Raw genomic sequence first — 12,152 nt, 5'->3', positions numbered from 1 at the left:
CAGGAAATGATCTTCAGCTGAGTGAATCTGGCAGTGACACTGAGATCGACTGACTGATGTTCAGCACTAAAACACATATATTGTGTTTCTCTCAGTTATGTGCTTTCACTGTATTTTTGCAGTTTTATCTTGAGCTTTCATGGCTTCATGTTATCATGGAGACATCATAGAAAGTGTTTGAACAGGTAAGGCTGTGTAAATCCTCATAATTGGATATTGTTCCTTTGGTTGTTCAGTATTTATAAGAAGCTACAAATCCTAAGTCAACATGGCTTGTTTATTCCTTTGCCCCGTATTCAATGTTACATATACCAACTTAATTAGAGAGAGGCGCATTGATCCCGAAGTGTTGATATATTGATACTGATGCGAGTATCGATTTTGCATCAATATGCATTAAATTGGAGAATAACGTATGTTAGCAAATTGTGTAGGATAGAACTATTTTTCTGCTCATCTGAACACATGCAAATGTTGTAAGACGGAACCAATCAATCACAGAGAGTGTTCACTCACTTCTGACGGTGCATTCAAACAGTGCTGCGTTTACCAAAGGTTTTTATGCTTTTGGGAAACGCAGCACAGAACAATGCTTATCAGAGGACAGAGAAAAACATATGTTTGAGTTATTTCACAATAAACTAATTGAAATTGTAGCCTATAGTTAGTGCAATTACATTTATTATTTAAATTGAATGTTAAACGTTCATATTGATCATGTTCTATTCTGTAATGTTTATATAGAATCATACACTGTCAGAAAAGGTTGCATTTTATGTCTGCAACAGCTTTTTACTGGCAGTCCCTTATGTTTTTTTTAAAGTGTATTTGTAAAAAATAATAATAAAATAATTTAAAAGTTCAGTTTTGAAAATAACAAGTGGTATTACATATCACTTAATGCACAATCTTTATTCTGACTGCTTTTGTCATTGCCTATGAAGTTCAGTCAAAGTATTTTATCTCAGTGGCAGACAAAGTACAAATTATTATTATTATTATAATTTTTTTTTTTTTTGACGTAAGGGTCACAACCCTTTATGTAAAACAAATGCTTACTGTCAATACTCAGTGTCTAAAATGATGTGTATTGGTTGTCGGTAGAAGTATATACTGCTGGTTTAACCGAAAAGAAATGATTTTATTGCACTGCACACAAGATTAATGTTGTATATAGCATCTGTGATGTAAGATAAAAGTCAAAAGCAAACTGTCGGTGGGGATGAGTGATCTTTTCATCATGATTATTAATGATCATTTACATGATTATTTACTTCACTGAAGTCGACACTGCTATATCTTTTTTTATAAAGTAGTATATTGACAAAAAAGGACAGAAAGTCTGACACTAAAAAAGGCATCAGTGTAAAATCTGTTCACGTTACTTCATATTGAAATGGTGGGACATGTGACCAACCCAAAAATGGAAAAAATAAATTAAATTGTGTTAAAGGTGTAAAAATCCATAGCACTCATATGAGCCCCGATTCCACTGTGTGACTGTCACAAAGAGCAGTTCATGGTACTGTAAGTACAGAAGTGACTGCCACCAAAAGATAGAGATATTTAGTTAAACTGTCTAGAATGCAAAAATCACTAACCAAGAATAAAGAGGACGGTGTAATGGAGCATTCAATCGTTCATACAAAAATGTAAAAAAAAAACAAACAAAAAAAAAGCAAGAGAAAGGTTGATCTTTCATGATACCCATAACTGTAAAAACCTAGCTTTATTATCTAAACAATACACAACATTTAAATCTTGAGGACATGGAGGTATATGTCTAAATTAATTTAGCGTCAGAAAATGTGACCCACCAATCCTGACAGATGTTCTCAGGATTTCCAAAAAGACTGTAATCAGAGTGTTGTTGGATGAGCTCAGGCACGGTGTATGCCGCCTTAAGAGATTGACATTCTTTTCTTGGTACAGTGATTTGATTCAAAGATTTGGTCAATGTCAAATGCCATTCCCAGTATGGCTACAAACTATGCTGGACTATATAAATGCTGCACATCATCAGAAGATAACTTAGTGGAATGGAAAGAGGAAAAGAAGCATGACTCCAGAATGCTACAGTACAATGTGTAGAAACAGGGTTGGAAATCAATGGCAGCTTGCGGCAAAAATGCCTCCAGAATGAACATGCCCCTTAAATTCAAGATAAGGGCATGTAAAATTTAAATGTGTCACAATTAGTCTTGGGATGTGAAATGTGAAATAAATGAAAAGTTTTGACTGTGGCATTGTCATAGAAATAACTTAAATGTTTCACATAAAGTCCTAGTGTGTTTTGCTTTACTATTTTTCAAATCATATTTAATTTCTACCATAATAAAATAAAATAAGGCTTTCATTCAGCCCATTTCTGTTTATGCATAGGGTATGGTACTTCCCCATAATCACACAAAAAATTACAATAAAAGCCACATTTTGTGATAATCTTGGTCTATAAAAAAAGACAAAATTCAGTCCAAAACATTATAAATGCAGTTAAAAATTTCCATTTCCACATTTTGTATCTCTGAGTGACATTCAGCCAAGTTTGGTGACCCATACCAGGACTTTGCCCATACTCAGAATTCGTGCTCCGCATTTAACTCATCCAAAGTGCACACACACATTAGTGAACACACACACAAACCGTGAACACACACCCAGAGCATTTAACTCATCCAAAGTGCACACACACATTAGTGAACACACACACAAACCGTGAACACACACCCAGAGCATTTAACTCATCCAAAGTGCACACACACGTTAGTGAACACACACAAACCGTGAACACACACCCAGAGCCGAGCAGCCGGGTTGTCACATATGTCAATATATACATTTTATACAGCATAATATATATATATATATATATATATATATATATATATATATATATATATATATATAACATACACTTTTTAATGTTGTTAACGGAAAACGGTGGCGTGAGGATCAGGGACTTTTATTTTGATAAGACGTTGTCACGTGACACAGCTCTGGCTTCAGCGTCAGCACCATGACAACAGCAGCAGGTCGAGAAGGGTATTCCTGCACAGGTCGAGTTTGAGAGAGAGGCTGGGATGTCTTGAGCTGTCTTGTTTTACCACACATAACTGGAGAAATATCACTGCATTCAGGTAGAACAAAACAACTTTAAGTATTTAATCTGTAACGGTTAGAACAGCGTCACTTTGAACAATACAATACAGTGAGAGGAGAGCAGTTTGGGCAGAAAGCGCAGCTAACAAACACAAGCTGAGCAGATTCAGTAGAACACTCACCATTCTCTCATTCACGGGTTAAGTTTTGTGATTTATTATCGCATTCAACTCTTCACTTGTTCTGCGTGAATGTAAAGGCTCTCATGTAGTAAAACCCGACAGACTGTTAACAGGTTAGTCTGGAAGATCTCTAGTTTTCTTGAACAGCGACTCAAATGTTAGAACCCAGTGTGCTTTAAATACCAAGTGAATCAATGCTGCATATCAACTAAATTTTATAATCATAGTTTTATTAAATATTTGCTGTATCGGTAGACTCTTGAACCTATTTATATCGGACTAATCCTTAATGCTTTTATGGCTTTATTAGAGATAATCACCATGTAATCATTAGATAACGCTCTTCTGTATCTTATGTGCTGAACCATTTGTCATATTATGAATATTATGAAATCTGTCCATCTTATTGGATTGGTGTACTTCCTTGCATTTCCTGTTGTCTGTGTCTCTGGTGTGTGGATTAGCCTTGTTAAGCAGTCAGCAGTTAGTTAGGAAAGCTGCTTGGGCTTCAGCCAGTAAAATCTGCAGTCACGTGACATGTCTGTCATGTCCAGCGGTCACGTGACCTGTCTGTCATGTTCTGCGGTAAGACCCAGGGGTTCAGTCAGCATCAAAGACCATGTGCACAGAAGGGACCACTTGCAGACAAAAGTCAGGGAATGATTTGACCTGGTCTTACTGGAGGGGTCTTTATTACAACATAAAATACATGAGTGTAATGAGATCCAGCAGAATTTATTAGAATATGTGTATTTGGTCCACCAATATGTAAAATCATTAGGTCTAATAATGTATATCAGCTGCTTGTCTTGGTATCTGCCCTTACTGAGCTTTGTGCAAGAGCAGGTTGCTAAAATATCCAATAAATCACAAAAGAACCTTAAAGGAAAATAAAAAATGAATATGAATATATAAAATGATTATTTTCTCACCCTCAGGCATTTCAAAATATAGATGAGTTTGTTTCTTTATCCAAATTGATTTGGAGAAATTTAGGACTAGATGGTATGCTCACCAAGTCAAGTCAAGTCACCTTTATTTATATAGTGCTTTAAACAAAGTACATTGCGTCAAAGCAATTGAACAACATTCATTAGGAAAACAGTCCGAGCCCGACCCGAGCCCGCGTAAGATGATATAAATTAAGCCCAAACCCGACGGGACCCGATAGGACCAGATCTTCAGGCAAAGATCTTCAGCTCCAGGGCTATTTGGCCCTTCCCCTTACCCTCCAACCAATAGAACATCGAGACACTCCTACCCCTCCGTTTCGCGTGTTCACGTGAAGGGGTATGGGTGTCTCGATTCTCTTTTGGTTGGAGGGGTAGGGGTAAGGGGAAGGGCTAAGGGGTAGAATTGGGATTGGGCCGAACTCTCATTCTTATGCCAAGTTATATTCAGTGAAAAGTAAAGCTGATCTAAAAGCGTAAATTTAAGTTGAATCTCATATCATAACTGTCAATTCTGGTGGTGGAAGTTACAAATGACTGAAACTGTACAGGACCTTAAACTGCAGCTCAGAAAGAGTGGGCTGAAATTCTTCCACAGTGTGAAAAACCCATAAATGCATACAGGAAATTGTTTGGTTGTAAGTATTGATGCTGATGGGGTATATATCCAGTTACTAATTCAGGCACTGTTTCATACAGGGGCACATTCTTTAATGAATTATTATTATTATTTTTTTTGCTTCTGGTTCACTTTTATGCATGCATAAGTTTTCGTTTAAGATCTAATGACATGCAGTGTAAAAATGTTCAAAAATGCAGAAAATCTGACATGAGTGAAACACTTTTGTCACAGCACTAAAGGATTTGGAAGAGTCAGACAGATGATTGGTGTTTATACAGTAAGTAAATGACACCTCTCTTCTCATCTCTTTACAGGATGTCTTTATTCAAGGCTCGTGATTGGTGGGCATCAGTGCTGGGCGAGGGTGAGGAGTTTGACCAGGGCTGTCTGTGTGTTGGGGATGTGGATAACAGTGGAAGTGGATATGGTGAGTTAGATTACTTATTACATGGCTCATTTAAATATTTGATTGAGATGTGTTACCCAAAAGCATCGTTAGCAGCTCTCAAGATTTGCAATGTTTTCATTGACCAACTTTTTTTAAAATAATTTTTTCATGGGTGCAGCACACTCCAAAAAAGTTGGGTCGGAGACATGTTAAACATTCTGTCACATCAACTGACCTTTTAATTTCAATTTTTAATCATTTAAGAATTTAGAATACTGACTGTTAAAGTTTTGTGTTCAAAATTTTTGTCCAGTCCATTGTCTTGATCTAATAACCATGGACTTCCCATGAAAGACTCTGTACAATCCCAATAGATGCCTCCATATAAGTGTTACATCACTGCATAGAATTGATGTGTAGCTTTCTTCTTGCATAACAGAGATTCAAGTTACATTTCTTGATGCAGCAGCAGACTGTGGTAATGACAGCGATTTTTGAAGTACTCCTGAGTCCATGTGGCTATATTTAACAACCAGGGATGTGATGCCTTTTTCAACCTAAAATCATGACCCACGTGAATCATGCGCTGAATGAGCTTGTGGGACCATCTGCAGAACATTTAAAAGGATTCAAACGGTTCAAAGCATCAAATGCAAATAGAATCATCGCTGAAACATGTTGCTCAGCCGGTAACTTTTTATGAATTCATGTATAAATCTGTTGTTGTTTACAAAGAGAAAGTTTCAATGTCACATGATCCTTCAGAAATCAGTCTAATATGCTGATTTGGATCTCAAGAGACATTTTCACTATTATCAATGTTAAAAATTAGTTTTTGTGGTTTAACTTTTTTGTGGAAACAATGATACCACTCAGACATTTGTGATTTTAAAAGAGAGAGAGAAATTAAAAATGTTATTCATATATTCAAATGATGAAAAGTGTGTGAAGACATTTAAAATGTTTCAAAATATTTTTATTTAATAAATGTTTTAATAAATGTACCATATTTTCCGGACTATAAGTCACACTTTTTTTCATAGTTTGGCTGGTCCTGCGACTTATAGTCAGGTGCGACTTATTTATCAAAATTAATTTGACATGAACTTAGAGAAATGAACCAAGAGAAAACATTACCGTCTCCAGCTGCGAGAGGGCGCTCTATGCTGCTGAGTGCTCCTGTAGCATACACTGAAGACATAGAGCGCCCTCTCGCGGCTGTAGACGGTAATGTTTTCTCTTGGTTCTTGGTTGTAAATAAATGCGACTTATAGTCCAGTGCGACTTATATATGTTTTTTTCCTCATCATGACGTATTTTTGGACTGATGCCACTTATATTCAGGTGCGCCTTATAGTCCGAAAAATACGGGTAATACATATATTTGATAAATGCAAATAAATGGTATTCATTGAAACTTAGTTTTTATCAAAGAATCCTGAAACTTCCACACAAAATATGAAGTTTTTAACATTGAAAATAATCAAAAATGTTTCCTGTGCATCAAATCAAATTGTAATGATTTCTGAAAGATCATGTGACACTGAAAACTTGACCAGTTTTGCTGAAAATTTGGTTTGCATCAGAGAAATAAATTAAATTTTATAATATATTAAAATCATTTTTTTTCAATTTGTAATAATATTTCACAATATTGCTGTTTTTACTTTATTTTTGATTAAATAAATGCAGACTTGGTGCGAACAAGTGATAGGCTATATTTAAATATCATTAATATTTTAAATGTTTCCATACTTTTGGCAGGTACTCTAATAATAACAATTCTATTAATACTTTTATTTGACTTAATATTATATTATATTATTTTATATTACATTAATTATTATCATGAATACTAAAAGCTAATTTTTGATTTTTACAGGATAATATTATGTATTATTTAGTGCTGTCAAACGATAAATCGTCATAATTACATCCAAAATAATAGTTATTGTTTACATTACGTGTGTGTGTGTGTGTGTGTGTATTGTGCATTTATTATGCATATATAAATACACACACATACAGTATACAGATATATACAATATTTAGAAAATGTTTACATGTATTTACATGTCTATATTTATATTCATATAATTTATATAATAAATATATTTAATATATTAACACATTTTCTTTCTGAATATATACGTGCATGTGTGTTTATTTATATATACATATAAATATAAACAGCACACATTCTTATGTTAACAAAAACTTTTATTTTGGTTGCAATTAATCGTTTCACATCCCTAGTATTATTACAATATAAGATATATATTTTAATGTGATAAAATTGCTTTCTTTTGCTTGTGTAAATGAGCTAATAATATAACAATAATTATGATCTTGAAGTGATTAATTTCGCAGTTACCATTTAGTTATATCTTCACCACTTGTGCATGATGTCATTAATAACAGCACAATATTGTTTAACCAAACTGGTTCAAATGACAGCGGTGCGACCATGTTACTACAAATTTAGTAAACAGTCATGACTAGCTAGTTAAATTCTCCAGTAATGCAGTCTACTACAGTGGTTAAGCAGCGAGTTATGTCATTGTACTGGAAACACATCCCTGTATTAACGTCAGGTTAGACACTATAGTGAATTTCACATGAAAATGAAGCTTGTAAGGAGAGACTTACAGACTTTCGAGTAGCTCACATTGTTGAACCAAATTCTGCTCTTTCTCTCCCCTGTTCTCTAATCCAGATAAGATTGTAGTGGGCAGTTTTATGGGGATGTTACGCATCTTCTCACCACACCCTGCTAAACCAGATGAGCAGACGGAAGCTGATGCCCAGCTGCTGGAGGTTCAGTTACCTGATCCCATCATTCACGTGGAGATGGGCAAGTTTGTCTCGTAAGTCTCATCTCTACCATTATGAGTGACATGTTCAGATTCATATTACAGCAATCTTCACTACCAACCACATCACTACAAAATCAGAATTAGTACATTTACCAATCTGAAATTAATCAGTCAATCAAAATGATAAAAGTTAGATAAAGTATTCTTACAACCCGAATTCCGGAAAAGTTGGGACGTTTTTTAAATTTTAATAAAATGAAAACTAAAAGACTTTCAAATCACATGAGCCAATATTTTATTCACAATAGAACATAGATAACGTAGCAAATGTTTAAACTGAGAAAGTTTACAATTTTATGCACAAAATGAGCTCATTTCAATTTTGATTTCTGCTACAGGTCTCAAAATAGTTGGGACGGGGCATGTTTACCATGGTGTAGCATCTCCTTTTCTTTTCAAAACAGTTTGAAGACGTCTGGGCATTGAGGCTATGAGTTGCTGGAGTTTTGCTGTTGGAATTTGGTCCCATTCTTGCCTTATATAGATTTCCAGCTGCTGAAGAGTTCGTGGTCGTCTTTGACGTATTTTTCGTTTAATGATGCGCCAAATGTTCTCTATAGGTGAAAGATCTGGACTGCAGGCAGGCCAGGTTAGCACCCGGACACTTCTACGACGAAGCCATGCTGTTGTTATAGCTGCAGTATGTGGTTTTGCATTGTCCTGCTGAAATAAACAAGGCCTTCCCTGAAATAGACGTTGTTTGGAGGGAAGCATATGTTGCTCTAAAACCTTTATATACCTTTCAGCATTCACAGAGCCTTCCAAAACATGCAAGCTGCCCATACCGTATGCACTTATGCACCCCCATACCATCAGAGATGCTGGCTTTTGAACTGAACGCTGATAACATGCTGGAAGGTCTCCCTCCTCTTTAGCCCGGAGGACACGGCGTCCGTGATTTCCAACAAGAATGTCAAATTTGGACTCGTCTGACCATAAAACACTATTCCACTTTGAAATAGTCCATTTTAAATGAGCCTTGGCCCACAGGACACGACGGCGCTTCTGGACCATGTTCACATATGGCTTCCTTTTTGCATGATAGAGCTTTAGTTGGCATCTGCTGATGGCACGGCGGATTGTGTTTACCGACAGTGGTTTCTGAAAGTATTCCTGGGCCCATTTAGTAATGTCATTGACACAATCATGCCGATGAGTGATGCAGTGTCGTCTGAGAGCCCGAAGACCACGTGCATCCAATAAAGGTCTCCGGCCTTGTCCCTTACGCACAGAGATTTCTCCAGTTTCTCTGAATCTTTTGATGATGCTATGCACTGTAGATGATGAGATTTGCAAAGCCTTTGCAATTTGACGTTGAGGAACATTGTTTTTAAAGTTTTCCACAATTTTTTTACGCAGTCTTTCACAGATTGGAGAGCCTCTGCCCATCTTTACTTCTGAGAGACTCTGCTTCTCTAAGACAAAGCTTTTATAGCTAATCATGTTACAGACCTGATATCAATTAACTTAATTAATCACTAGATGTTCTCCCAGCTGAATCTTTTCAAAACTGCTTGCTTTTTTAGCCATTTGTTGCCCCCGTGCCAACTTTTTTGAGACCTGTAGCAGGCATTAAATTTTAAATGGGCTAATTAAGTGGATAAAAGTGTAAAATTTCTCAGTTTAAACATTTGCTACGTTATCTATGTTCTATTGTGAATAAAATATTGGCTCATGTGATTTGAAATTCCTTTAGTTTTCATTTTATTAAAATTTAAGAAACGTCACAACTTTTTCCGGAATTCGGGTTGTATCTAACGTATCATCCACTGGAAACCAACATTTATTTTTTCTGAATTCTTGAAGTTTATTTAATTTTGAATGATGTTTATTACCAGAAATTAAAGAAATCATACCAATCAGGTGTTTTCCCAAGGGTTACCAATTCCTTTCACTGATACTTCACTGATATTTTTGAAGTCCTATTGTGTGCCCTACTCAAGGGAAGTGCAGCACAGGGCTTCTGTAGTCTTTATTATGTGCCTAATACTAAACACACATATTCCAAATGATGATGCTACCACATTAATTATGACTAGTACTCTATAATGTTCTCTTATACTGTCTTCATACTATGTCATACTATGCAATGCAATATAATGAACAAAGAAAATGTTCCTCTAAAGCCTGATTTTTAACATTTTAACATAATTTTTTCTAAAAAAAATTAAAAATGGATCAATCAAGTAAAGCTAATTTGTCTCAGTCTGGTTAATGTTAATTTTGAAATATATATTTACAATGTAAAAGTTATTCTTAAATTTACAGCAAAGGTTTCACAGCGAAAAGACGCGTGGATCTGAAGGTGGACGTTTCTAGAATATTAATAAAAGGCCTTTTTATAAACTATTAATCAGACAACAGAAGGCATACAGTATATAAGATGCCAGAATTTCGAGGCCTTAGAATTTTGTGTATCAAATATGATACAGAAGGCATTATGTATATATTTTTTAATTCCCTTGTCTTTCTTTGTCTTGTATTTTAGTTGTTCAGAGTCGCTCCATCTGGCAGTGCTTCACCCGAGGAAGCTGTCTGTCTATGCTGTGTCAGGTTGGTTTTCCACAGATTCAGACCTACCTTATCTTGTACTTTCTTTCAAATACTGCCATGAAGCTTTGCTTATTAGGGGTCGACTTTTTTAGTTTTTGTTCTGAAAAACCTTTACCTCTAAACCGAGCTGTACACATGCAGTGGTCATTTTTGTAGTTTCTTTATTGGTTTTAGACTGATATTATTATTGTGGACCAGGGGTTCCCAAAGTCAGGAACCTATAGTCATGGAGTATGTAAAATAATTTTGGGGTCCTATGATTTCCACAATTCAGACAGAATCGCGGAATCCATTGATAAAAATGTAATCGATTTTATGTTCATGACAGGCTTTCAAGATAGGAGTTCAGTTTAACTTTAAAAGTCAGTCTTCCAATCTGTCATATTTTTATAACTGATCTTCAGATTTTGTGCACCAAATGCATGTTGTGTTTGCTGGTCTTGGTTTTCTCAGGGACTGCTGGGAATGTTGAACATGGTGACCAGTATCAGCTGCGACTGGTGTATGAACACAACCTGCAGAGAACAGCTTGCAACATGACGTATGGGCCATTTGGGGGTGTCACAGGTAATTGATATTATCTGTATTCCACACATAATACATCTCATTCTATACATATATATATATATATTTTTTTTTTTCTTTTTTCATGAAACATTCTCTTCTCTTTGCCTTTTCTGTCGTTATCTTGTAATACATAATTGATAGTTAGAGTGATGGAATAGATGGAATAGTTTGATAGTTTTGATTTTTATAATGTGTAAGTAAATGTTGAAATTAACATAATAAATGTTTTAGGGACATTTTTTATTGTTATTTCATGTTATTGCAATAACAAATGTTAAAACAAACAGAATATTACTCGTACTTTTATTCTTATTTACACCAGTCTCCAAATAGTTGAAACTTAATGCTCCCTTTTGTCTCAGTGAACATCTGCCTGTAATTTCAGAGTCCGGAGATTTCTTTTGTTTGTATGAAGTTCTCTTATCAACCGCATGAGAGCAGCACAGTCTGGATGATGGAGTTCATCAAACAATAGTCTCATGGGATCTGTACATGTCAGAGCCTAGATAGTATAAAAGGGAGAAGACGCAACAGACATATGACTAAGAAAAATTGTATTTCCTAATATGGCAGCTGAAGATATTGTTCTTTTTCCATTCAAGTAGATAGCACCAATACATATTTCCTATATCTTATCTTGAACTTTCTTTCAAATACAGCTTTGCTTATTAGGGGTCGACTTTTTTAGTTTTTGTTCTGAAAAACCATTACCTCTTAAACAGAGCTGTACACATGCAGTGGTCATTTTTGTACTTTCTGTTTTTCTTTTTCCATTCAAGTAGATAGCAGCAATACATATATCCTATACCTGCATAAAAATAAAAATATCCTAGGGATGACAGTATGAAGTGACCTTTTATATAGAGCTAATCATTTAACTATCTTTAAGTTTAATACTGGGGAAATCTGGGCTGT

General features: G+C 35.3%; 1 protein-coding gene across 3 annotated transcripts in view; it reads left to right on the top strand.

The window, feature by feature from the left end:
* Window positions 1–3,058: 3,058 nt before the first annotated feature.
* LOC132102752 (protein PTHB1-like) overlaps window positions 3,059–12,152 on the top strand; it is a 203,114-nt gene continuing 194,020 nt past the window's right edge. For 2 of the 3 annotated variants that reach the window (XM_059507390.1, XM_059507392.1), the window contains exons 1-5: window positions 3,059–3,137; window positions 5,168–5,280; window positions 7,958–8,108; window positions 10,606–10,670; window positions 11,124–11,237. In XM_059507390.1, the coding sequence (XP_059363373.1) occupies window positions 5,169–5,280; window positions 7,958–8,108; window positions 10,606–10,670; window positions 11,124–11,237 (442 nt within the window). In that variant the 5' untranslated portion in view covers window positions 3,059–3,137; window position 5,168. Of the gene's footprint in view, window positions 3,395–5,167; window positions 5,281–7,957; window positions 8,109–10,605; window positions 10,671–11,123; window positions 11,238–12,152 lie in introns of all 3 variants that reach the window. The other variant, XM_059507391.1, reaches the window with a different exon arrangement.

Source organism: Carassius carassius, chromosome 24 (genome assembly GCF_963082965.1).
Source record: "Carassius carassius chromosome 24, fCarCar2.1, whole genome shotgun sequence".
Lineage (NCBI taxonomy): Eukaryota > Metazoa > Chordata > Actinopteri > Cypriniformes > Cyprinidae > Carassius > Carassius carassius.
Note: the sequence above shows the minus strand (reverse complement) of the source record. Positions and strands in the feature narration are given on the sequence as shown.